We start from the raw sequence: 26,222 nt of genomic DNA on the forward strand, positions 1-26,222 counted from the left end.
GGCTCTTCCTCCATGTGCTCATGTCCTCATCACACCTGTCCTCCCCTGTTGACCTCTCTGCCTGCCCCTTCTAGCCCTCAGCAGAGTTTTGTCGGCTTCACCTTTGAAAGTCAGATCTCAGCAAATGTCCTCTGATCTGGCCTCAGTCCCCCACCTGGAAAAACCAGCTCCCTCCGCAGGCACTTCCACTCATCTGACTTCCTACCCGCTTCTGCCTCAAATTCCTCAGACCCAATGGTTCATGTCACTTGCCCAGGTTGAAAGGGCCCTAGGCTCTGTCCCTTTACCTGTATGACGGCAGTCTAACAAGTCTCTTCCTGCCATTTCTCTGCGTGTCCCTGATAACGCCAAGTGCCCCTGTCCAGGGAGTGAGGTCCCTGCTTTTCTTCCTTTTTAGATCCAAGACATCAGTGTGGAGACAGAAGACAACAAGGAGAAGAAGTCAGCCAAGGACGCTCTGCTGCTCTGGTGCCAGATGAAGACCGCAGGGTGAGGAGGCCCTGGGAAGGTGGCAGGGAGGGGTGGCAGGGGCGGGCCAGATGCACCACCCTCGCGGTTCCAGGATCCACAACCTGGAATCATCCTTGCATCCCAGATCAGGGCTGGGCCCCTGTCGCCATTTTCCTGTCTGTTTATAGGTATCCCAATGTCAACGTGCACAACTTCACCACGAGCTGGAGGGACGGACTGGCCTTTAATGCCATCGTACACAAACACCGGTGAGAAGACGGGGTTCAGGCACATGGGTTAGTGACCCAAGGGCACACACACGTAGGCCAGAGGAGATGAGATGAGCTTCGCCACAGCTGTGAGGAACAAGTGTGCAAAGGAACCAGAACATGAGGTGTCATGCTGCACCGAGGGCTTATGACAGAGGGTGCTACGGCGGGGGGTGGGGTGAGAGCAGGAGGGGGAGGGTGGGGTGCTCCCTTCTAAACAAAATTGAGTTGGACTCTTAGGGATAAATGGGGATGGATTGACTTTTCCTCTTTGGGGTCTCAGGGACTTTGCTTTTTTTTTTTTTTAATTTTTAGTTGTAGAGGGACAGCACCCCTTTATCTGTTTATTTTTATGTGGTGCTGGGGATGGAACCCAGTGCCTCACACATGCCAGGCAGGTGCTCTGCCCCTGAGCTTGAGCCCCAGCCCCTTCATGTGCTTTTGATACCTTCTGTCTCCCCCGGCCCCAGGCCAGACCTGCTGGATTTTGAGTCCCTGAAGAAATGTAATGCACACTACAATCTGCAGAATGCTTTCAATCTGGCTGAAAAGGAACTGGGATTGACCAAGCTGCTGGATCCTGAAGGTGGGGCAGAGGCAGAAGGCATGCTGGGCTGAGGGAGGGGAGGATGCAGAGTAGCTGAGCTATGTAAAAGGATGAATTTATGGCATGAAAATTACATCTCAATTAAAAAAAATAAGTCTGTAGGAAGAAAGGGATTCCTGTAGCAGAAGGAACCCAGGACTCTGGGCTCCATCCCAGTCCCTGCACAGAGAAGCTCTGTAACGTAGGGTTAATTACTTAACCTCTGTATAACTCCGTTTCCTCATCTCTAAAATGATACTAGTCCTTGTGGTTTCTGAGTGCCCTCCTTATTCTCAAATTCTAGGGTTCTAACTTACAGCTCTATGACTTTGAGTTCCCACCAAGAACTGGCCCCTGGTCAGCTGCCCTGCTCACTAGCTCTTATGGTTCTGCTCATAAAGCGGATGAGATCAGTAATGGCCACTCGGCTCTTTCTTTGTACCTGGTGTGGCATTGCATTTGACATGCTTTAATTAATTGAATCCTTACAACAACCCTTTGAAACCCATACCATTATTATCTTTAGTTTATGGAAGAGAACATGGAGCCTATAAAGGTTAAGCACCTGGCCAAGGTCATACGGTTGGTAGAGCTGAGATTCGAGTTTCGGCAGTCTGGCTGCAGAGCCAGTTTCCTCAGCTGTCTTTGGCACAGCAGAGAGCAGTCTGGGTGCAGCCAGAAAGGGGAGGAGAGAGGAGACAAGTGTCTGCCCGTTGGAAGTGCTTTTTCCTACGCTCACTGGGCAGGTTTAGGTCTTGGTGGCCTTCTCCCTGCTTCCCATCCCACCTGTTGCCCCATCTCCTGAGTACTCTTGGTCCAGCATGGCGAGCATCAGCTACCTAGAGACAGAGTAGGCTGAATTGAGTTCCCTGGAGAGCTCTTGAGAAGCGCATGGCTGTGTCCTATGACTTCCAAGATGACCTCAGTGGCTCCTCCCTGCCTGTGAGTTTTCATAAGCGTCAAGGGGCTTCTAGTCTCATAGTCTGACCTTTGGGAAGGATAAAATCTGGCCTAACTAACGGAGCCCAGGGATGTCAAGTCATGGTTGGCCTTGCTCATGTGGTGGAAGCTGTTTCTGCTTGAGGGACACTTGTTGGGTGTCCCATCGCTGAGTTTTGGGATTGAGGTTGGAAATAGGTGTGACCATGTCCTGGGATGGGGCCAGGCACTGTGCTGCATCCCAGATTCAGGAGGCTTGGTCTTGTGTCCCACTGCCCCAGAATCCATTGGCTTCTTAGACATCTTTCCGGATTCACCCTCAAATGTGCAAGCTGTTTTTTTTTTCTAGCTTTTCTTTCCCCCAAACAACTAGTGTTCATGTGCAGTAGGCATGCTGGGGAAAAGCTGCTTTGGGCTTCTGGGTTGTGTACACTGCTTGAAGGACCTGCCCTTGTCTAGGAGACGGGGGGAAAGTGAGCTTTTCTCGCACCCTCTTAGTCTGAACAGTGGAGTTATCACTTTGCTCTAAAGGGAGCTGAAGACATGCCAGCCGTGGAGGGCTGGGAGGCCCAGAGACAGGGTGAGTGACTCAGGTTTTGGGCCTGCTTCTGGAAGGGAGGTTTCTGATGTCCACCTGACCTGAGCATTCCCATTTCTCAGATGTGAATGTGGACCAACCAGATGAGAAATCCATCATAACCTACGTGGCTACCTACTACCACTACTTCTCTAAGATGAAGGCCCTGGCTGTGGAAGGCAAAAGAATTGGCAAGGTACTGCTCACCATGGGACAGGGTGGAAAGGCCACAGGAGGCCTGGCCCTGGGGTCTTACTCCCCCAAAGCAGGGACAAAGTGGAGCTGTAGGACTGTGCCAGGGACCCCCATTGGCAAGAACCCTATGTCCTCGTCTCCTGTCACGCAGGTGCTAGACCACGCCATGGAGGCAGAGCGCTTGGTGGAGAAGTATGAGTCCCTGGCCTCTGAACTGCTGCAGTGGATCGAGCAGACCATTGTAACCCTCAATGACAGGCAGCTGGCCAACTCCCTGAGCGGGGTCCAGAACCAGCTGCAGTCCTTCAATTCCTACCGCACTGTGGAGAAGCCGCCCAAGTAGGTGCTCCCAGGTCCTACCCTGCCAGGGCATGCCTGCCCTGAACTGAGCCCACATGAGAGGAAGGCTAATTTAGGAGTGGCCTTTCGGGAGGGACATTTGGCAATACATGAACGCAGGAGGCTCATTTCCCCAGCTCAGAGCCAGAAACATCCAAACAGCATAGTTGTTCCAAAATAAAAAATTTTAATCATGAGCCATTTTTAAAAATCTGTGCTGTGGAAATGCTCTCCATAGTGTGTCGCATCAGTGTGACCCGTCAAATGAGATTACAGGCCAGGTGTTGCAGCACCCCAGTCCCCACTGCAGGGATAGGCGCCACGACCTGACAGGCAGGTCACACCCAGGAGCACAGGTGTGACTGGTAACATGAGCATCACAGAAGTCCTTTCATTTATATATTTTAGCGATTAACTGTTTTCATGTGTGGAATTGCTGTTAGGTGATTCTATATGGTACATGCTAACATTTATGGGGTTTTTTTCTGTTTATCTTTAAGCTCTTTTATAATTATTGTGTCAGTTCCAAAACTAATTTTAATTCAGAAAATAATTGTTCCCTTACAGTCCAGGGATTGATTTAAGGTGTGTCTTTGCCCAGAGAGTTCTGGGTACTAAACAAAGGATGTAGCTTCAAGGATGTTCATCAGCATGACCTTTGTAAAAGAAAAATAAGTCAGGAAGTCAGGTGTGGTGGCACATGCTTGTAATCCCAGTGGCTGGGGAGGCTGAGGCAGGAGGATTGCAAGGCTAAGACCAGTCTCAGCAACTTAGTGAGGCTGTGGCTCAAAATTTTAAAAACCAGGACTGGAGTTATAGAGCACCCTTGGATTCAATTGCCAGAAATGCAAAAACAGGAGAAAGAGAGAGAGCGAGAGAGAGAGAGAGAGAGAGAGAAAGAAGAGAGAGAGAGAGAGAAAATAAAAGTCATAAGGCAACCAGTGAAAATAGTATTGAACGAATGTGTTTAGTGACATCAAAAAATATTAATGAAAAATAATCGAAGAAGCAGGCTATAGGAATTCTTTGGGAGCCACAGAAAACAAAGTGTCCAGCTTCCAAGCACCTGAGTTCAAATCCTGGTTCCGTCACTGATCAGTTGTGAGTGTTGGGCAACCTGTTTGGCTTCTCTGTGTCTCAGCTTCCTCATCTGTAAAATGGGATAATTGAGAGAATGTAGACCATGGAGAGAAGGAAGCAAGTTAATGCTTGCCAAGTGCTGGTGCCTGCCCAACTTACAGTGAGAGAGTCCTTGGTCTTGTTAGCTGTGGATACACTAGGACTCTGTCTGTGGAAAACACAAATCAACACTCACAAAGGGGTAACAGTGGTCATCGTTTCTGCGTGGCTTTTGGTTGCTCTAAAATTCTTTAGGTTTGCCGGTGTGTTCTGGCTTTCGCACAAGGGCATGTGTTGCTTTTGTGACAAGAGAAGCAACTTAGGACACTCCATGTTGTAGTCGAGTCCCCAGGCCCCTCGTGGCCCTTGCCCCTGACCCCAGGTTGGCCCTGCCTCAGGTTCACCGAGAAGGGGAACTTGGAGGTGCTGCTCTTCACCATCCAGAGCAAGCTGCGGGCCAACAACCAGAAGGTCTACACACCCCGCGAGGGCCGGCTCATCTCTGACATCAACAAGGTCTGTAGTCATCCCTGCTGTCCCACAGGTGGCCATCCTTGGCAACCCAGGCCCAGAGCTGTCTTGACCTTCACGAGGCCCTACCACCCTAACTGAACCTTCCACCTTGCTGTCCCCACCCCCAACGTGACTCTTGGTGAGTCCTCCTGAGCACATTGCCCCTTGGACTTCTTCTGACTGTCCCTTCAGGGTCACATTAGGAAATTATACTCCAAGTCCCTTGCCTTGTTCAACAGGTCCCCAACTCACCATTTCTACTTTCTATTTCATTTTTTCACAAACAACACATATAAGATGAATAAAAGTAAAGTAAGGTTCGCCCACACTCCTGCCACTGCGAATGAATCAAGCAGTTTGCAGTGATTTCCCTCTGGCCCTGGCCCAGAAGCAGGCATAGTTACTATGCGGCTTCCCAGAGTGCCCAGCGCCCCGTTTCTCCATACCCCACCCACACAGGCACCTCACCGACCTTCCACGGGGCTGCTTGACCCCACTTACGGGGGCTTAAGGGGGACTTCTGTGCCCCGGCCCGCCCCTCTGACCCTCCCCACCCTGGCTGGGATGCACTGATCATGTGCCCGCCATGCAGGCCTGGGAGCGACTGGAGAAAGCAGAGCATGAGCGAGAACTGGCCCTGCGCACAGAGCTGATCCGCCAGGAGAAGCTGGAGCAGCTAGCCGCCCGCTTTGACCGCAAGGCTGCCATGCGGGAGACCTGGCTTAGTGAGAATCAGCGTCTTGTGTCCCAGGTAGGACCCAGGGCTTCAAGGACATCCAGGCTGGTAGGTTGAAATAGAAGGGAGACAACGGTGGGTAAGGAGCCCTGCAGGGTGGGGAAGTGATCAAACATAAAATCCATCACACAGGTAGAAAGACCAAGAAACTCAGGAGCAGCCAGGCACAGTGGCACACGCCTGTGTTCCCAGCAACTTGGGAGGCTGAGGCAGGAAGATCACAAGTATGAGACCAGCCTCAGCAATTTAGTGAGACCCTGTCTCAAAATAAATAAAATAAATAAATAAAAGGGACTGGGAATGCAGCTCAGTGGTAAAGCACACCCCGAGGTTCAGGCAAGTAAGGAGCAGGCTCAGGAGCCAGGGGCCAGGAGCCCCAGCAGGAGAAAGGATGGTGGGACAGGTGAGCAGAGATGGGGGGCCACCTCACAGAGCTGGCATTGGGCAGCCGGGGCATGCAGAGGCTCTGTCCTTGGTTCCCAGACCTCTCCTCTCTGCTCTCCGCCACAGGACAACTTTGGGCTGGAACTGGCAGCGGTTGAGGCAGCAGTGCGGAAGCATGAAGCCATCGAGACTGACATTGTGGCCTACAGCGGCCGGGTGCAGGCGGTGGACGCCGTGGCCGCCGAGCTGGCCGCTGAGCGCTACCATGACATCAAACGTATCGCCGCCCGGCAGCACAATGTGGCTCGGCTCTGGGACTTCTTGAGGCAGATGGTGGCTGCCCGGCGGGAGCGGCTCCTCCTCAACCTGGAGCTGCAGAAAGTGTTTCAGGACCTGCTCTACCTCATGGACTGGATGGGAGAGATGAAGGTACGGCGCCCGGCGGGCTCCGCTGGTGGACATGGTGGAGGTGCTCAGCAGGCCTGAGTAGGTGAAGGAGGGAGGTGCCAGCTCACTGGAGCTTTGGGGACCGGTCAAGGAGTTTGAATTTCATCCAGAATAACATGGAGCCTTTAGTGATTTGAAGTTTCTGAGAGGGGGGAGATGCGATTCTGCCATGCATGCTAAAAGGGTCCCTTGAGCTCCTTTGTGGGGCAGGCCTGTGGACAGGGTGGGAGCACAGAGACCCTGGGGATGGGCCTGGGAGAGGCCCTGGAGGGAGCAGGGCTGCTGGGGCAGAGCCGTCATGATAGGAGGATGTCTGTCTGTGATTTTGGGGCTAAGAGGATGAGTCACAGCAAAGATTCCAGGAGCAGAATTTAGCAAAAAGGCTGTTCCATGGGAGGGTGCCGAACAGAACCGCGGTGTCCCTGTGTGTGGGAGTGAGCAGGTATGCTCACCTGGGTGCAACACCTGGAACCACCCAAGGAGGTTGGAAGGGAGACACAGGGAGGTTGGCATGGGTGCCTGACTGGCAGTGAACAGGGCAGCTCTCAGGCGGGCACCAGCATGCTGCGTGTGCCCGGCAGGGGCGGCTGCAGTCCCAGGACCTGGGCAAGCACCTGGCGGGCGTGGAGGACCTGCTGCAGCTGCACGAGCTGGTAGAAGCCGACATTGCCGTGCAGGCCGAGAGGGTGCGGGCTGTGAGCGCCTCTGCCCTGCGCTTCTGTGACCCGGGGAAAGGTGAAAACCAGGGGCGCCCTGGAAACGATGGGGCTGGGAAGGGCAACAGTAGGAGCAGAAAAACCGGGGACAGGAGAGCCCAGGGGTGGACGATGGGTGACAGAGCTGGAGCCAGGGAGGAGGGTGACGGGTGGGAGGGTGGGGAATGGTGACCAAGGTGTGTGCAGAGGAGCCAGAGCTCGAACCATGCGTGACCATTTCCAGAGTACAGACCATGTGACCCGCAGCTGGTGTCGGAGCGTGTGGCCAACCTGAAGCGGAGCTATGAGGCCCTGTGTGAGTTGGCAGCAGCTCGGAGGGCTCGTCTGGAGGAGTCGCGGCGCCTCTGGCGGTTCCTCTGGGAGGTGGGCGAGGCTGAGGCCTGGGTACGGGAGCAGCAGCATCTCCTGGCCTCCGCTGACACTGGCCGGGACCTGACCGGTGTCCTCCGCCTGCTCAACAAGCACACGGCTCTGCGGGGTGAGATGAGTGGCCGGCTGGGGCCCCTGAAGCTCACCCTGGAACAGGGCCAGCAGCTGGTCGCAGAGGGCCACCCTGGAGCCAGCCAGGCTTCTGCACGTGCAGCCGAGCTCCAGGCCCAGTGGGAGCGGCTGGAGTCCCTGGCGGAGGAACGCGCCCAGCAGCTCGCCCAGGCTGCCAGCCTCTACCAGTTCCAGGCTGACGCAAACGACATGGAGGCCTGGTTGGTGGATGCACTGCGCCTAGTGTCCAGCCCTGAGCTGGGGCACGACGAGTTCTCCACGCAGGCCCTGGCCAGGCAGCACCGAGCCCTGGAGGAGGAGATCCGAGGCCACCGGCCCACCCTGGAGGCCTTGAAGGAGCAGGCTGTGGCCCTGCCTCCCGCACTGAGCCGCACGCCTGAGGTGCAGGGCAGGGTGCCCACGCTGCAGCGGCAGTACGAGGAGCTGCAGGCCCGGGCGGGCGAGCGTGCTCGCGCCCTGGAAGCAGCCCTGGCACTCTACACCATGCTCAGTGAGGCCGGGGCCTGCGCGCTCTGGGTGGAGGAGAAGGAGCAGTGGCTCAACGGGCTGGCCCTGCCCGAGCGCCTGGAGGACCTGGAGGTGGTGCAGCAGAGGTAGGCCTGCAGCTGCCACCGGCCCCTTGCCTGTGAGCTGGGTGCCAGGTGGTTGCTCCCACCACAAAGCCGCCCACTGCACTTCACTGAGCCTTGACCACATCCCTCTGTCTTAATGGGCGTCTCTTTTTAAGTTTTAATGAGAATGTTAAACATACGCAAAAGTTGTTGACATTTCACAGCAACACCCTATCCACCCGCCAGCAGGTTCCATCACTGTCAATATGGTGCTTGTTTTGATTCACTTCCTTTTAAAAAAATTATTCCCAGTTATCTCACAGGTATACGCTTCAGGACACGACTTTTAAGAAAGATGAGGAAAAGCCAGGCTCCGTGGTGCATGCCTTTAATACCAGCAAGTCAGGAGGCTGAGGCAGTAGGATTGCAAGTTCAAGACCAGCCTCAGCAACTTAGCGAGGCCCTGAGCAATTTAGCAAACACTTGTCTCGAGTTAAAAAATTAAAAAGAGTTGGGGATGTAGCTCAGTCATAGAGCACCCCTGGGTTCACCCCAGTGCTGGGGGAAAATACAAAAAAAGGAGAGAGAATCCTTACATACAAATATATTACTTTTTAAATTATGCTTAGAATTAAAATAACTGAGGCTTTGAAATTGTCAACCTTTTAGGCAGAGATAGTGATTAACCTCTCATGAGTGCATCTTGAAATCATTTCAAAGGGAGTTTTCTTATAGAACTTCAGTACCATTATTACATACAACAAAATGAGCAATTCCTTAATAACACCTACCATTAGTCCATAATCAAATTTCCTGATAGTTTAAAACAATATAATTACACTTATTTTATACGTTTTCAAGATAGCCTATTAGAGGTCTTGGACAACTACAACCCAGGCCAAGTCCAGCCCGCTGCCCGTTTTTTGGTAAAGCTTTGCTGGGCAGAGGCCTCCCAGTCGTCACACCCTGCCTGTGGTGACCCTCATCACTGTGGCAGAGCTGAGGAGCTGGGACAGGCTCAGTGGCTCACAGACCTGAAATGTTACTGCCTGGCCCTTTACAGAAGGCTTGCAGGCCTCGCCCCACTGGAATGTAAACAACCCCTGGAGGAGTTAGAGTTTCATCCATTTCACTGAGACACATGCTTCTGGTTGTCACTTCATTTTTATTGGCAGGGTGGGGCCTGGGTAGGGAGCCACAGGGGGAGCCCCGCGAGGGTGAGCGAGCTTCAGTTAAAGGCCGAGTTTGGCTGTCCCTCACCATCTCCTTGAACAACCCTAGAGAGGACGGTTTTTCCACTGGGAACTTTGTAGGCTAAGCAGCACAGAGACACAGGGACAGAGCCCTGTGTTGAAAGGCAGGCGGTCTTGCAGGTGCCTAAGGGAGGTGGCCTGGGTGCCTCTCTGCCTCCCATCCTTCATGCCCTGCTTATTTGCCCACTCAGGTTTGAGACCCTAGAGCCAGAAATGAACACCCTGGCAGCACGGATTTCTGCCGTGAATGACATTGCTGAGCAGTTGCTGAAGGCCAACCCCCCAGGGAAGGACCGGATTGTCAACACTCAGAAGCAGCTCAACCACAGGTGGGCTGGGGAGGGCAGCCCTGAGCACTGAGGGAGAAGGACACAGCTGGAGGTGGGGCCTGGAAGAGGGTTTGGCAGGGCCTGGGAGGGGGCTGAGCACAAGGGAAGGACCAGCCTGAAACATGTGGGGCAGGAGAAATAGAGAGAAGGATGGAACGGGGTCCCAGTGGTCCCAGGAGGCTGGGGATGGGATGAGGCAAGGAGGCGAGGGTACAATGGGGAGCAGCCTCCTTACCAAGGCAGAAGCAGGTGGGTGGGCGCCAAGAGGGGAGAAGCAGGGTGGTCATCCCCAGATGTACCCGCCAGCCTGGGAGTTGAGCAGTGCCACACGCCACTCCTTCCCCCTACTCTCAGGTGGCAGCAGTTTCGGTCCCTGGCAGATGGCAAGAAGGCAGCTCTGACATCAGCCCTGAGCATCCAGAATTACCACCTAGAGTGCACGGAGACCCAGGCCTGGATGAGAGAGAAGACCAAGGTTATTGAGTCCACCCAGGGCCTGGGTAATGATCTGGCCGGTGTGCTGGCCCTACAGCGGAAGCTGGCTGGCACGGAACGCGACCTGGAGGCCATCGCCGCTCGGGTGGGTGAACTGACCCGAGAGGCCAATGCCCTGGCTGCTGGCCATCCAGCCCAAGCCCCTGCCATCAACACCCGGCTTGGGGAGGTGCAAGCCGGCTGGGAGGACCTACGAGCCACTATGCGGCGGCGAGAGGAGTCCCTGGGTGAGGCACGGCGGCTGCAGGACTTCCTGCGCAGCTTGGATGACTTCCAGGCTTGGCTAGGTCGCACGCAGACCGCTGTGGCCTCGGAAGAAGGGCCGGCTACCCTGCCTGAGGCTGAGGCCCTCTTGGCCCAACACGCAGCCCTGCGGGGAGAGGTGGAGCGTGCCCGGAGCGAGTACAGCCGCCTGCGGGCCTTGGGCGAAGAGGTGACCCGGGACCAGGCTGATCCCCAGTGCCTCTTCCTACGGCAGCGACTAGAAGCCCTGGGAACTGGCTGGGAGGAACTGGGCCGCATGTGGGAGAGCCGGCAAGGCCGCCTGGCCCAGGCCCACGGCTTCCAGGGATTCCTACGGGATGCTCGCCAGGCCGAGGGTGTGCTCAGCAGCCAGGTGAGAGGCTGGGGGACAAGGTCCCACCCAGGAAGAAGAGGAAAATAAGGAGCAGGGCATGGTGTGAGGGAGAGGATAGTAGTTGAGGAAGCAGCACAGGAGGAAGGAGTGGGAATAAGTGATAAAATTTACCAAACCAGGTGTGGTGGCACACGCCCTGATACCAGCAACTCAGGAGGCCGAGGCAGGAGGATCAAGAGTTCAAAGCCAGCCTCAGCAAAAGTGAGGCGCTAAGCAACTCAGTGAGACCCTGTCTCTAAATAAAATACAAAAAAGGGCTGAGGATGTGGCTCTGTGGTCGAGGGTCCCTGAGTTCAATCCCTGGTACACCGCCCCCCCCCCAAAAAAAAAAAAAAAACTTACCAAAGCTGACTTTAGAAAAAACAGAAAACCTGGTCAGTCAAGTAACTATTTAAAAAATCAAATCAGTAGCTACTAATAAGGTAGAACAGGATTTGGGCCAGTAAAGATCCTCCAGTTTAGCTCCCTTGGAACTTTCTATGACTCTCACACTAGTGATACCCCCCTCCATCTCCAGAGCCATCTGGGCTACCCCACCCTTGCTGAGACTGGCCACCCTCTCAGCTGTGCTTCTGGCTGGGTCTGAGGGATGGAATTGTGTGCTTTGAGAAGTGAGCTTGTTTCCGCCCTTCCCACACAGGAGTACGTTCTGTCTCACACGGAGATGCCAGGGACGCTCCAGGCTGCTGATGCTGCCATTAAAAAACTGGAGGACTTCATGAGCACTATGGATGCCAATGGGGAACGCATCCGCGGGCTCCTGGAGGCCGGGCGCCAGCTGGTGTCAGAGGGCAACATCCATGCAGAGAAGATCCAGGAGAAGGCAGACTCCATTGAGAGCAGGTGGGGTGAGGCTGGTGGACAAACTCGGGGCCTGAGAGGGAAATCGATGGAACACGGTGGTCTCGGATGGAGATGTGGCACGGGAAACCTGACAGGTGGCGGGAGATAGGGAGCTGACAGCAAAGTAGAGGGGGACGAACGGGGGTGGGAGAGGGACTGATCAGGGATGGCAGGGTCTCCTCCCACATACGCGGAAGCAGGCCTGGAAATGTGATTCCTGGGGTGTTTGTTGGTGTTTCTGGGAGGCTTGTCCCCATAGGAGGAGGACTAGGCCTCTAGGTTACTAAAGACCACAGCTTCTCGCAGCAAGGCTTAGGGTTCACAAGCGCTGTCATTACAGACACAGGAAGAATCAAGAGGCAGTGCAGCAGCTTCTGGGCCGCCTGAGGGACAACCGAGAGCAGCAGCACTTCCTGCAAGACTGTCATGAGGTGAGGCACTCCGGTCCCTGCAGCACCTCTTGCCATCCACCCCTTTCCCAGCCAGCACCCTGGGCTGAGAGTGAGAGCATCCCCGTGTCGCCAGAGCCTGCAAGCACCTTCGCGGCCTCTGCCTGAGCCTTCCACATCTCCTGGCCTCCTCGTCCCCTCTTACGCCCCTCCCTCCTTTCCTCCAAAACGCCCCCCACCTTCTCATCCCAGCCTGTGCTTGCTCCAGCTGAAACTCTGGATCGACGAGAAGATGCTGACAGCTCAGGATGTGTCCTATGATGAGGCCCGCAACCTGCACACCAAGTGGCAGAAGCACCAGGCATTCATGGCCGAGCTGGCCGCCAACAAAGACTGGCTGGACAAGGTGGACAAGGTAAGTGGCATGGCAGGAGCAGCAGAAGCGAGCGTCTGGGGCCACCCCTGGGAAGGGTCCCCTCCACAGTGCAGGCCACGGTCCAGGCTGCAGACCTAGCTCCAGGCCATGGTTTTCAGAATAGAGATCATGGGCTTCTGGAATCACATCACCAAAGTGGCAAGTTGTGGTCTAGGAAATAAATGTCTCAGGGCTGTGGGGCAGTGATTCAGAGCTTTGAGAGAGCCCAACTTAGTAGGAAACCTGGTCACAGCTTTGGTTCAAAGCCATAACTGTTCCTGGGTCCAGAGCAGATGGCTCTCTTCAGCAGTACTCTGCAGACGCTCTGTAAAGGACCAGATAGTGCATATGTCAGGCTTTGTGGGCCATATGGTTTTGCTACAACCACTTGTCTCTGCCTTTGTGGTGCAAAAGCAGTCATAGAGAATAAATAAGTGAATAAGCATGGCTGTCTTCCAATAAAACTTTATAAAAACAGGCAGTGGCCAGACTTAGCCCATTCACCATAGCTTGCCAGGCCTTGCTTTTGAGGATTGCTGTTCCTGATACTTGGTCTCCCACCCAACTCTTCTTCTAGAATAACTTTATTTCTACTCAGCAAATATTCTTGGAGACCATTGTGTGTGCTCAGCACACTGCTATGGTATATAAAAAGACACCTTCCCTGCCACAAGGGCATGATGGCTGGGCAGAGGAGGCCGCCGTGTTTCCAGTGTTTCCGTTTGTTCAGCAAACAGGGACTTGCTGCCACTATACAAGACGCCACTGTGGGCTCCACCCTTCAGGAGAATACTGTGGCCGGATATAAGATGCATACACCACAGCTGAGTCAAAGCCAGAGCAGATTTTGATGAGTGCTGTAAGAGAGTTGATAAAGCCTGGGGGCTAAGGAGAGAGGGGACGCGAGAATTCCAGAAGCAGAAGCATCCAGGACCGTCCTGAAGGATGAGCAGAATGTGGACAAGCCAAGACACTGGGGGAGCGATGTTGTTAGCAGAGAGGAGTGAGAACAGAAGCCAGAGGTGTGGAAGGGGCACCTGTGTGGACAAAGGGAAATGTGGCAGGAGCACAGAATGTGTGAAGGGCCCGTGGAAGCAAAGGCAAGAAGAGCACGTTTGGCCAGGTCAGGAAAACCCAGCCCCTGCGTGCAGAGCGTGCCAGGAGCTGCAGGAGCAGAACAGTCTTTGACACCTCCCTGGCAGCCATGTAAAGAGACCTGAAGGGAGCGTTCGCATTGTGTCCCCAGAAGCAGACCCTGAAACCAGGATTCTAGGGCAGGCCTCTTTCAGGGGAGGCGACCCTAGGAAGCACTGGTAGCGGAGTGGGGAGATGAGACGGGAAGGTCAACCATCCAGACAGGGAACTTTGGGTTGCGGTGCAGCCCAAGGGTAGAGTATGTGCTGAGCATGCATGAGGCACAGGGTTCAAACCCAAGCATGAAAGGAAGGATGGGAAGGAGGAAGGGAAGAGAAGGAAGGAAGGAGGGAAGAAGGGAAAGAAGGAGAAGTCCTCAACCAAAAGGCTGGAGTGGGGAGACCAGGTGGAACTCGCTCGCCCCAGTTCAGTGAGGGGTAACAGGCTGAGAAACATGACGTGGTAGCAAATGATCCAAGTTCACTGGAGCATAGCACCCGAAACCATGAGCACCAGGGAAGCCCGAGTAAGGAAAGATTGCAGTGGCTTCTTAATTGAAGTGAAGTTTGAGCAAAACTGGAAGGAGGAGTGGGTTTAACCAACAGTGAGGACTATGCGTGAAGGGACCTCTGAGAAGCGTACGTTAATGACCTTGAATGAGGACCTAGAGTTGTCGCCCACACTTTAGGATCCCAGACTGCTATCAGCCTATAATTCTGGCATTTATACCCTCTTTGTCCCACCACCCAGGAAGGGCGGGAGCTGACTCTTGAGAAGCCAGAGCTGAAAGTGCTGGTGTCAGAGAAGCTGGGTGACCTGCACAGGCGCTGGGATGAGCTGGAGACCACCACCCAGGCCAAGGCCCGCAGCCTCTTTGATGCCAACCGGGCCGAACTGTTTGCTCAAAGCTGCTCGGCACTGGAGAGCTGGCTGGAGAGCCTGCAGGCCCAGCTGCACTCCGACGACTACGGCAAGGATCTCACCAGCGTCAATATTCTGCTCAAGAAGCAGCAGGTGCGAGATGGGCCTTCGTGGGGGAGGGTGAACAGGATAAGAAAGGAGAAGGTGTCTTTGGAACTTGAGCCTGGGGGGTCATTCTAGGGCCTGGTGGATGATATCTTCTGGTATTTCTCAAAGTGATTTCTATAAGGCACCAGTATCAGAATCTCCTGGGGTATGTTAATGGTCAGCAGAAAGTCAAGAGACAGACCACATTAGTAAATTGAACAGGGAAATTTCTGTAAAAAGTAGTATTTATTAGTAAAAAATGACTTTTTTTTTTTTTTTTTTTTTTTTTTTTTTTTTTGTACAGGGGATTGAACTCAGGGGCACTTAACCACTGAGTCACATCCCCAGACCTTTTTTGTATTTTATTTAGAGACAGGGTCTCAATGAGTTGCTTAGGGCCTTGATAAGTGGCTGAGACTGGCTTTGAACTCATGATCCTCCTGCCTCAACCTCCCAAGCCACTGGGATTATAGGCACATACCACTGCACCCAGCAAAAGGTTGTTAACTACTGGAGATGTTTCTTAGTCCACTTTCTGTTGCTATAACAGAATACCTGAGATTGGGTAATTTATAAGGAATAGAGGTTTATCTTGGCACATGGTTCTGGAAGCTGGGAAGTCAAGAGCATGATGCCAGCATCTGTTCAGCATCTGTGAGGGCCTCAAGCTGCATTATTACGTGGCAGAACAGAACGGAAGTGATTTCATGTGAAAGAGACAAAACACAAGGGACAGTCTTACTTTATAACAACTTGCTCTTATGGTAACTAATCCAGTCCCACAAGAACTGCGTGAATCCCTCTTAATGACCAAGTCACCTCTCAGGTGCCTCCACCTCTTGACACTGTTACACTGGAGATCAGATTTCAACATGCGTTTTGGAGGGGATAAACCACATCCACTAAGAGGTATAAAGAGGACTCTACAGAGGAGTCAGAAAACTTTTTCTGTAAAAGGCCAAATAATATTTTGGACTTTGTGAATCAGAGTTTCTATGTCATAACTATTCAATTCTGTCCTTGTAGGACAAAAAAAAAAAAAAAAAGTGCTATAGACAATACATAAAGAAGGGCTCAGACTGTATTACAGTAAAATTTTTTTACAAAATAGGCAGTAGGCTGTGTTTGCTGATCCCTGCTCTTAAAAATCCTAGAATAGCTTTTCGTGGTATCACACACCAATAAGCTCAGAGACTTGGGAGACTAAGGCAGGAGGATCGCAAGTTTGAGGCCAGCCTCAGCAATTAACAAGACCCTGTCTCAAAATAAAAACTAAAAAAAAAAAAATCTAGAATAGCAAATGTAGGGAGAAGCTATGCCTAGGGCCAAGGAGGAATCCCAAAGAAGGAATGAGATAGCTGAATTTCAGATCTCTTTGAAGAGACCACTGAATGGCCTAAAATTTTGCTGAGGTGTCACAGGCCAGAGCAGGTCTGCAGCTAACAAGCCAAGGCTGGCCAGCAGGAAACTGCCCTGGGAGTGCCAGCAAAACTTGCTGGAGAAACAGTCACAGAATCTCTTGCACACTGTAAGCAGTTTTGCTATAGGAGATAGAAGAAAAATATTCTGGAACCACAGAGGCCTTTCCTGTGCTGTGTCGTGGCATCCCTCCAGCGGCCCCTACTGACGAGACCTGGTATTACACCAGCTGGCAAAAGGAGAGATGTTGACAGGGTCCAGTTCCAACATCACTAAGCAGGGTAAAGATGGATTTGCAGCTGAGGTGGATTTGGAACTGAGAGACAATAAGTTCATAACAGGCACAGTTATCCTACAACATAGATTCCTCCATCTATCAAAGTTCGAGATCAATCCAGGTCACAAAGGGATGCATTTCCTGGAGTAAGCCCTGGGGATGAGAAATTGTAGTTGGCTTGATCATCGAGTGTCTCCTCTGAATGTGGAAATGTGGCATTTACATTCCCTGCCTCCTCCTCATTTGCAGATGCTAGAGCGGGAGATGGCTGTGAGAGAGAAGGAGGTGGAGGCAATCCAGGCCCAGGCGAAGGCACTGGCCCAGGAAGACCAGGGTGCAGGGGAGGTAGAAAGGACCTCAAGGGCCGTGGAGGAGAAGTTCAGGGCCCTGTGCCAGCCCATGGAGGAGCGCTGCCAGCGCCTGCATGCCTCTCGTGAGCAGCACCAGTTCCACCGGGATGTGGAGGATGAGATCGTGAGTCCCCGAGGCTGGGCTGGGAGAATCTTCATCTTGGCGAGCTGCCCCTTGTGTGGCACTCCAGCCTCCTTCCTGGCTTCTGGGGAGTTGCCAGCAGTGCTCTGTTCCCTCTTCCCTTCAGCACAGAGAGCATCCCCTCTGAGGATACTTGAGGATGCCCTCTAGGTCCCTTGTCCTAGAGCCAGAGATGACCACACACACACACACACACACACCTACAGCCATAGGTCTCCCCACTCTCCAACCCCTGGTGCTGGCTCTGCCCTCTGCACCTCCACTGACACCTCTTTCTCATCCAGTTGTGGGTGACGGAGCGGCTGCCCATGGCCAGCTCCATGGAACATGGCAAGGACCTGCCCAGTGTTCAGCTTCTCATGAAGAAAAACCAGGTGAGGAGAGGCTGGGGGAAGGAAAAGTTCCCAAGAGCTTCCTCACACTTGGACATTTGTTTTTCTCTAAAATGGCGTTTCTCTGGCCCCTCCCTGGGGCTATGTAGCCCCAGACCTCAGTGGTTTGCTCTTCCCCACCTCAGGAGGTGGGTTCTCCAGGGGGATTGAAGGGGCATCGCCATCCTGTCCTGGGGAGAGGGGAGCGAGAGGGCTCTGGAAGGAGGAGAGGCAAGAGGGTGAAGGGGGTGCTCACAGTTATGCAGGCCTGAGGGCATGGAGGCTCAGGGATCCTTCTGCAAGTCTTACAGTGTCCTCTTCTATGGCGGGGGACAGACCCTGCAGAAGGAGATCCAAGGTCACGAGCCCAGGATTGCGGACCTCACTGAGCGGCAGCGGACTCTAGGTGCAGCAGCAGCAGGCCCGGAGCTGGCTGAGCTCCAAGAAATGTGGAAACGCCTGAGCCACGAACTGGAGCTTCGGGGGAAGCGACTAGAGGAGGCCCTGAGGGCCCAGCAGTTCTACCGTGATGCTGCGGAGGCTGAGGCCTGGATGGGCGAGCAGGAGCTACACATGATGGGCCAGGAGAAAGCCAAGGTGAGAGCCGGGCAGGCCCAGTCCGTGTGACTGATTCTTTCCACTCCCAGCCCCCACAACTCTGCTGCCTGAGGCCCACTGTCCCTTCCCCAGGACGAGCTGAGTGCCCAGGCAGAGGTGAAGAAGCACCAGGTGCTGGAGCAAGCCCTGGCTGACTACGCCCAGACCATCCACCAGCTGGCAGCCAGCAGCCAAGACATGATTGACCATGAGCACCCAGAGAGGTGAGCTCCCAGGAGGCAAAGGGCCCCATCCCTGGAGGAGAGGGAGCCGGTTCTCTGAAAGTGCAGGGATGTGGTGCTTTCTGTACTGTGTACATACAGAACATTCTAGAAAGCTGGAGAAACCTGGACTTGATGAGTGGTTGGGGGCCTCCAAGGGACAGGGCTCCACAGAACAAGCTGGGCATCAGAGCAATGTCTCCTAAACCCTACGGTGCCTCCCCCATTCCCTGCAGCACAAGGATATCGATTCGCCAGGCCCAGGTGGACAAGCTGTACGCCAGCCTGAAGGAACTGGCGGGAGAGCGGCGTGAGCGCCTGCAGGAGCACCTGCGGCTGTGCCAGCTCCGCCGTGAACTGGACGACCTGGAGCAGTGGATCCAGGAGCGTGAGGTGGTGGCAGCCTCCCACGAGCTGGGCCAGGACTATGAACATGTGACTGTGAGTATGGGGAGGACGCCATGCAGGTCAGTGCTGAGAAGGGCCTGGGACTCGGGGAGACAGGGCCTGGGCCTGGGCAGAGCACTGAGGGGCAGGGACACAGAGCCAGGCAGAGCAGGTGCCACCCTCCTGGGTTTCAAGGTTTATAATTAGAAGAACCATGCAGAAAGAGGAAGGCGGGGCCGGTAGGCAGGGGCGGAAAGGAAGTGAATACCAATCAGGCCACCCTGAGCCAAGTGCATTTCAGTCAAGCAGGCTGCCTCTGCCGTAGCCGTAGCCATCTTGGTCGGTGTGAGCACACCCTGACGATGCATTCGCCGGATGTGTCCTTGCTGAGTGGCACACGCTGAGCAGGGCGGGCGGGGAGCACCCCACCTGCTCGTTAACTCGCTCTGGCACACCTGACCCAGGGCAGAGAAGTGGGTCCCTGGTCTGGGGGGAGAGGACTCCCTCCTTCAGTCAGGAACCTCATCCATCAGGGCCACACCTCATCCCTTCAACTACTTCCTCCACCAGATGCTCCGGGACAAATTCCGCGAGTTCTCCCGGGACACGAGCACCATCGGTCAGGAGCGTGTGGATAGTGCCAACGCGCTAGCCAATGGGCTCATTGCAGGGGGCCATGCCGCGCGGGCCACCGTGGCTGAGTGGAAGGACAGTCTCAACGAGGCCTGGGCGGACCTGCTCGAGCTGCTGGACACACGGGGTCAGGTGCTGGCCGCTGCATATGAGCTGCAGCGCTTCCTGCACGGGGCCCGCCAAGCCCTGGCGCGAGTGCAGCACAAGCAGCAGCAGCTTCCAGATGGGACCGGCCGTGACCTCAATGCTGCCGAGGCCCTGCAGCGCCGACATTGTGCCTACGAGCACGACATCCAGGCCCTCAGCGCCCAGGTCTGAACCCAGCCGGGGGCTGGGGAAGGCTGAGGGAGACTGCAGGAGATGGGGGCAGGGGGCATCTTAGTCCCACAGGCAGGTCTCAGAAATGCAGGAGGGTGGCACCCCTGGAGGGCCATTCGCAGGTGAGGCTAGAATGGCACCACTTTCACACCCTTCCCAACAAGCCTGCTTGAGGGCCCATGACATTTTCAGGTGGTCTTGATGGCTGGACTACTCATGCTGTCTGTGGGTGACACCTGGGTCACTGCTCTAGATCCAGTGAACTAAGCATGAATTCCTTCATCTATATGCAGCCAGTTAGCCCCCACCAGATCCCTTCTTCAGGCTCATTCTAGCCATCTGAGGTCCCTCACATCCCGGACAGGCCTTTGAAAGCTCCACTGCCCAGCAGCCCCCTTTAGAGCCCCATCCCCTGGGCTAAGCCCAGCCCCCTAGATGTGATGCACCAGAGCAGAGTTTGGCAAGCATCTGCCTTCAGCTTTCCTGCCTGCCCCCTTCCTCCCCTTACTCTTTGGCTGGTGAAATGGGCAGGAGGTGGACAGCGGCAGCCAGGTCCAAGGGAGGCTGCAGCTCCTTCAGGTCTCTCTGCTCTGCCTGACTTTCAGTTGGGGCCCCACAGGTCCAGCAGGTGCAGGATGATGGCCACCGACTCCAGAAGGCCTATGCTGGAGATAAGGCTGAAGAGATTGGCCGCCACATGCAGGCTGTGGCTGAGGCCTGGGCCCAGCTTCAGGGAAGCTCCGCTGCACGCCGCCAGCTGCTGCTGGACACCACAGACAAGTTCCGCTTCTTCAAGGCTGTCAGGGAGCTGATGCTGTGGATGGACGGGGTTAACGTGCAGATGGATGCCCAGGAGCGGCCCCGGTGAGACACCCAGCAGCCTCCATGGCTCCTGAGGGCTGGCGGCTGGGCTGGAAATGGGAGCAGTGGGAGAAGACACTGTCCCTGTATCCTCCCAGGGACGTGTCCTCTGCCGACCTGGTCATCAAGAACCAACAAGGCATCAAAGCAGAGATTGAGGCCAGAGCAGACCGCTTCTCCTCCTGCATCGACATGGGGCAGGAGCTGCTGGCCAGGAGCCACTATGCAGCAGAGGAGGTGAGTGAGCCTGGTGGGGCTGGACCAGACTCACCAAGCAGGGCTCAGGGCTGATTTTTCCTGAGTCTTCCTACTTCCTCTCTTTTTCTGCAAGAACTCTCACTCTCTGTCCCCTTGGTGCTGTTCAGAGTTCTCACATCCTGTCCTTTCCCTAGAACTTTCTACCTCTTGACATCAGAAATCACTAGTCTTGGGCTGGGGATGTAGCTCAGCTGGTAGAGTGCTTGCCTCACATGCACAAGGCCCTAGGTTCAATCCCCAGCACCACAAAAAAAAAAAAAAAAAAAAAAAAAAAGCATTAGTCTCCCTGGGTGAACCCCCTAAGGGCCCTGGAAAGGCCCACTGGGTGCTAACTCTCGTCTCTGTCCCCCAGATCTCAGAGAAGTTGTCTCAGCTGCAAGCCCGGCGCCAGGAGACAGCTGACAAGTGGCAGGAGAAGATGGACTGGCTTCAGCTTGGTGAGCCTGTGGGGCACCAGGCCAGGATGGGGGGTGGGTGAGACCAAGAACCCTGGGTGCAGAAGTCCAGGCACCCACCCTTGGCATCACTTGGCAGCGCTCTGGGACAGTGGCTTTCTCTGTGCCCTCTCTGACCTGCCAACTCTCTGCAACCCCGAATCCTGGCAGTTTTGGAGGTGCTCATGTTTGGGAGAGATGCAGGGATGGCTGAGGCCTGGCTGTGCAGTCAAGAGCCTCTGGTGCGGAGTGCAGAGCTGGGCTGCACAGTTGATGAAGTGGAGAGCCTCATCAAGCGGCACGAAGCCTTTCAGAAGGCAGCGGTGGCTTGGGAAGAGCGGTTCAGTGCGCTGGAGAAGCTCACTGCGGTGAGGACTCTGGGTCCCCGGGTGCTCACCTGCTGCCCCAGACCTAGGCTGGTTTTGCCTGAGAAGATGTTCTTCCCTCCCACTTATCAGCACTGCCCAAGCATGAGCTGAGAGTGCTCCATTGTCACTATAGCTTCAGCAGCCTTCGTTTCCCCCAGGGGATGCTAAGACCCCCATCTCCCCCATTGCTCCTTGTCCCCACCTCCTTTTCAGATTTCTCTTCTCCCTCCTTCCGGTTTCAGACCAGAGCTGAGACATTTCAACTTCCCCCATGCCCTGCTCCTCTTAAATGAGGCCTTCTACACACTGATCTCAGCATTTCTTGACAGCTGGAAGAGCGGGAGAAGGAGAGGAAGAGACAGAGAGAGGAGGAGGAACGGAGGAAACAGCCCCCTGCTCCGGAGCCCACAGCTGGTTTGCCCAAGGGAGACCTGGTGGATGGCCAGACAGCTCCTGACGCTGCCTGGGATGGGTGAGAGCAGGACACCTGGACCAGCAGGATGAGGCCGGGCCCCAGCAAGCCAGGGGCTAATTCTGTCACCTTTGGCTATTCCAGAACCCAGTCACGACTGCCGCCATCCACACAGGTGCCCAGCGTTAATGGGGTCTGCACAGATGCTGAATCCTCACAGGTAACCCTGTCCCCAAGTGTCCCCATCAACCCTGCCCACCCCGCACACCCTCTCACAGCTTCTTGTCCTTGCAGCTCCTATTGGAACAACAGAGACCTGAGCAGGGCAGCTTCCCAGAAGGGCCTGTGAGTCCCCCTGCAGGTGTGGGTGTGACTGCCTGGGAGGTGAAGGCGGAAAAGTGGGGCTCGGAATCCTGAGGATGGGAGTGGGCAGAGGCTCAAGGGAAATTCCAGGCAGCCAGGGAAGTTCCCAACCCTCTTCCTGTCTTTCCCCCACAGGGGTCTGGTGCAGGGGACGAAGCCAATGGGCCCCGGGGAGAGAGGCAGACACGGCCCCGGGGCCCAGCTGCTCCTGTGATGCCCCAGAGCAGGTCATCTGAGTCAGCCCATGTTGCCACTTTGCCCACTCGCGGCCCGGAGCTCTCTGCTCAGGAGCAGATGGAGGGGATGCTGTGCCGCAAACAGGAGATGGAGGCCTTTGGCAAGAAGGCTGCCAACAGGTACCTACCCTGGCCGTGCAGCCCCTGTGGCCTCTCAGGTTCCTGCCCCTGAGGAGGCTTCCCTGGAAAAGTGAGAGTGGGGCACTCCATAAGAGTGTGACCTCTGGGAAAGGGGTGGGACTCAGGACCAGCATGGGCCTCAGGGGAAGCCCAAGGGGCAACAACAGGAGTGGAACTTCTCGCCCCAAGGGAGCCCTAGGTTGTAGGCCCCACCCAGGCCAGTCTGTGTGCCCCTCTGGCCTCCTGACTGGTGCCATGCCCCACCCAGGTCCTGGCAGAACGTGTACTGTGTCGTGAGGCGCGGGAGCCTTGGCTTTTACAAGGATGCCAAGGCAGCCAGTGCAGGAGTGCCCTACCACGGAGAAGTGCCTGTCAGCCTGGCCAGGGCCCAGGGCAGCGTGGCCTTTGACTACCGGAAGCGTAAACATGTCTTCAAGCTGGGGTAGGAACTGCACTCTACTCTCAGAATGGGAGGAGGAGCACGGTCCAGAGGGAGCGGTTACTTGAAAGGAGTACAGGAATGGAACTGCCAAGCCAGGCATCTGGGGACACCTGTGGATGAGGGAGAGGCAGGAATTGTACTCCATGCTCAGGCAGGTGGGGGAGTCAAGGTGCAGGCTGGTGACTGGTGGGGTCAAGCTAAAAAGTTATCCTGGGTGGGAGATCCGAAGGCAGCGTGCCGGCACTCCTCTGCCTGCTGGGACCTTTAGGGGTATGGCCCTGCCTGGCAGCAAGCAGCTGGCAAGGCTTGGGATGGACTCGAGCTCACCCGGCCCTCTGCAGGCAGTCAGAAAGGATTTATTCTTGCATATCTGCAAAACCCGGGGAATCTGAAAATGTGCACCACCTGTGTCTGGCATGGGGTCTGCCTGGATGTCTTCCCAGCCCCTCCCGGGTGAGGACTGAACTCTAACCAGTACTGACCTGGCACATGCAGTTCTCATCTCTGCTTGGTGACTTTTATCTCCCAACAGCTTACAGGATGGAAAAGAATATCTGTTCCAGGCCAAGGATGAGGTGAGCTGCCCCTCCTACCCCCATGTTCCTTTCCCTGAGCACCTTTCCCGGGACCCTCCGGGAGCAGATTCCCTTCCTTCCCGCCTGCCCTTTTTCCTTGTCCTCCCTCTCTTGTTTTTTGTAATAAGAGCCCACACCAAAATGTGCTCCCTGTCTTAAAGGGGTCCTTTCTCTCTAATGAGATGAAATAGTTACTTTTCTGCTTCCTCCTTTCACATTTCCCTGCTGTCTGCCACCAACTGCCCCAGTATAGGGTCCCTGAGGCTGAGCCATTGTCTCCCTGTCACCACAGGCAGAGATGAGCTCGTGGCTGCGGGTAGTGAATGCAGCCATTACTGCTGCGTCCTCAGCCTCTGGAGAGCCAGAAGAGCCAGCGGTGCCCAGTGCCACTCGTGGCATGACTCGGGCCATGACCATGCCCCCAGTGTCACCAGCAGGGGCTGAGGGGCCCGTCGTGCTGCGCAGCAAGGACGGCAGAGAACGGGAGCGAGAAAAACGTTTCAGCTTCTTCAAGAAGAACAAGTAGATGGGGGGATAAGACTCCCAGGTCAGCTCCCTCTCTCTGTTCAGGAAACTGCCAGGGACTGTTGACAGGGACCACCCTCTTGTCAGGACAACTGCCTGCTGCTAGGGTCTGTTGCCAAGGTCAGCCCATCACCAGGAACTGTCACTGGGGACAAGCCAGTGTTCCCAAGAACAACCTTCTCTTCTATTTAATTCCAGGCTGGTGGTGGGACCCGGGCAACCCCCAATCCCACTCCCCACCCGTCCTCTTCTCCCCTGTCCCCAGCCTTATGGCCCCATCCCCCAGCACAGTGCGGACAGCACCGCACCTGGACATAGGCCACGTGGGGAGCGGCTGCCCCGCCTCAGGGTCATTCTCCCACCACACCACACAGCGCCACCCACCACTGGGTCCTTGCCCGTGAGGACCAGCCAGGAACCTCTCGGAGCTGAAGCAGGCCCCAGGGACAGGAGCGCCAGATGATGGAGTCGGAGGCGCTACTGCTGTCCCTGCCCATCCTGCCTCACCCTCTGACTAGAGTGGCCATTCTCTCTTCAGTTGCTCTCAGTGGGCTTCCAGGTGTGGGTTGTTCAGGGGCAACCACAGCCTTGAGTCTGGCCAAGGAGGTGATTAAATGGCTCAGCTTCTCTCACTGCCTCTCGGTGTCTTTGCTTTCCTGACCACAGCCTCTGTGCCTAAGCCTGTGTTTCTCTCCTCGGCTCTGGTCTCCTGCATGCCAGGTCTCCACTCTGTCCCCAGCCTCCAAGTCCTCCAAGAAGCATATGACTCCAACAGCCTCCCTATGTCCATCTCCTCTCCCCATGGTAATGACTTCCGGCTTGCTAGGTTGGCCCACGCCAAGCCTCGTTAGACCAAAGACATTCACAGCCAGCGGGTCAGGATGATGCTAACAAGCAGTATTCCTGACGAAAGGCAGCGAGTGCCCTTACCTGGGACATGACTTTCTTCACTCACGAGTCTCTCAACTCTCCTGATCACAGCCCTGAGGGTGGACAAGGGGTCCTCTGTTCCCTGCTCTGTGACTTTTATCTCCCAATAGCTTACGGGATGAGCAGAGAGAGTGACTACTGACCTCATGTCTGTCTCCTCCCCAGAGAGCTTACACAGGGATCAAAGGAGTGGCAGGTTCCTAATCCACTGGCCATGAGGTACACCCTAAGCATGTAAATAACAAACACACACAGGCCCATCTAGATCTAGTCAAGTATCTTAAAAGGAGCCTGAAGCTTCTCTCTTGACAATTGGAGGTTGCAGGGCAACCAGGTTGACTTCGGATGTTGTTGAAGGCAGCCACTACTTGGTGGCCTCCTGCAGAAAACACCCTTTGTTCTTTCAGTATTTTCTCTACACAAACAACCATCTTTCAGGAAAACTGCTCTATCTTTAGCATAATTGGCCAGGAGCCCTGAGCAGATCCCTGACTTGACTATCCTCAGTTCACACAGACAGGTATGTGCAGGCCCAGGACCAGCCCAGCACAGTCCCAGACTGGGCTGCAGACATGAGAGCAGGAGGACCAGATAGCCCATGTGGTAATTAGCCCTTTCTTTTAAGATGGGAAGGTTCAATCTTCCACGGTAAACATGTGGGTATATATAACTGCAAGAGCCTGTCCTGGGGCTAAATGGAGTAATGCAGCAGCCCTACACAGACTGTCTCTTGGGCTTCAAACATAGCTGTAAAAACCTCCACTGTGTGAAGGAGACAGTCACACCTGAATCTGGGTATATGCGCCCCAAAGCAGCAAACCTGGGGGCTTGGTGCAAAAACAATCGTTGGAAATTTTTACATGGGGGAAAGGGATTAATGGAGAAGTGATCATTTGAATGTAAAACATAAGTGTAAACAGGGCAAACGAAGTGGCCCTGCAGAACAGTCATTCTGCATGGAAAGGTAAGATGGAAAACGGGTCCAAGAATCAGCTGCACACACCTAGCAGCTGAAGCTACTTGAGGGCATAATTCAGTAAGGACGGGATGAAGAGGGTAAGCTGAGGTCAGGGAGAGAGAGACTTTGAGCTTCGGGTAGAAGAGAGGCATAGTTCTAGGAAAAATAGGTGGAATGAGGCAGTGAGGGATTCAAGACAA

At 54.9% G+C, this 26,222-nt stretch overlaps 1 protein-coding gene across 3 annotated transcripts in view; it reads left to right on the forward strand.

Moving 5' to 3' along the window:
* SPTBN2 (spectrin beta, non-erythrocytic 2) overlaps positions 1-24,766 on the forward strand; it is a 38,936-nt gene extending 14,170 nt beyond the window's left edge. For all 3 annotated transcript variants that reach the window (XM_079105364.1, XM_079105365.1, XM_079105363.1), the window contains 33 exons: positions 398-489; positions 639-719; positions 1,190-1,305; positions 2,905-3,017; positions 3,168-3,355; positions 4,873-4,990; positions 5,580-5,738; positions 6,234-6,536; positions 7,136-7,289; positions 7,494-8,364; positions 9,767-9,904; positions 10,259-11,015; positions 11,677-11,879; positions 12,220-12,310; positions 12,537-12,683; positions 14,568-14,831; positions 16,771-16,995; positions 17,298-17,387; positions 17,721-17,981; positions 18,075-18,205; positions 18,439-18,643; positions 19,160-19,534; positions 20,160-20,404; positions 20,500-20,638; positions 21,012-21,096; positions 21,265-21,461; positions 21,791-21,933; positions 22,018-22,093; positions 22,168-22,218; positions 22,372-22,592; positions 22,861-23,034; positions 23,567-23,609; positions 23,902-24,766. In XM_079105364.1, coding sequence (XP_078961490.1) covers positions 398-489; positions 639-719; positions 1,190-1,305; positions 2,905-3,017; positions 3,168-3,355; positions 4,873-4,990; positions 5,580-5,738; positions 6,234-6,536; positions 7,136-7,289; positions 7,494-8,364; positions 9,767-9,904; positions 10,259-11,015; positions 11,677-11,879; positions 12,220-12,310; positions 12,537-12,683; positions 14,568-14,831; positions 16,771-16,995; positions 17,298-17,387; positions 17,721-17,981; positions 18,075-18,205; positions 18,439-18,643; positions 19,160-19,534; positions 20,160-20,404; positions 20,500-20,638; positions 21,012-21,096; positions 21,265-21,461; positions 21,791-21,933; positions 22,018-22,093; positions 22,168-22,218; positions 22,372-22,592; positions 22,861-23,034; positions 23,567-23,609; positions 23,902-24,135 — 6,690 coding nt within the window. In that variant the 3' untranslated portion in view covers positions 24,136-24,766. The remainder of the gene's footprint in view (positions 1-397; positions 490-638; positions 720-1,189; positions 1,306-2,904; positions 3,018-3,167; positions 3,356-4,872; positions 4,991-5,579; positions 5,739-6,233; positions 6,537-7,135; positions 7,290-7,493; positions 8,365-9,766; positions 9,905-10,258; positions 11,016-11,676; positions 11,880-12,219; positions 12,311-12,536; positions 12,684-14,567; positions 14,832-16,770; positions 16,996-17,297; positions 17,388-17,720; positions 17,982-18,074; positions 18,206-18,438; positions 18,644-19,159; positions 19,535-20,159; positions 20,405-20,499; positions 20,639-21,011; positions 21,097-21,264; positions 21,462-21,790; positions 21,934-22,017; positions 22,094-22,167; positions 22,219-22,371; positions 22,593-22,860; positions 23,035-23,566; positions 23,610-23,901) is intronic.
* Positions 24,767-26,222: the final 1,456 nt, after the last annotated feature.

The sequence above is a fragment of the Sciurus vulgaris genome, assembly GCF_902686455.1.
Source record: "Sciurus vulgaris genome assembly, chromosome: 11".
In the NCBI taxonomy this organism is placed as follows: Eukaryota; Metazoa; Chordata; class Mammalia; order Rodentia; family Sciuridae; genus Sciurus; species Sciurus vulgaris.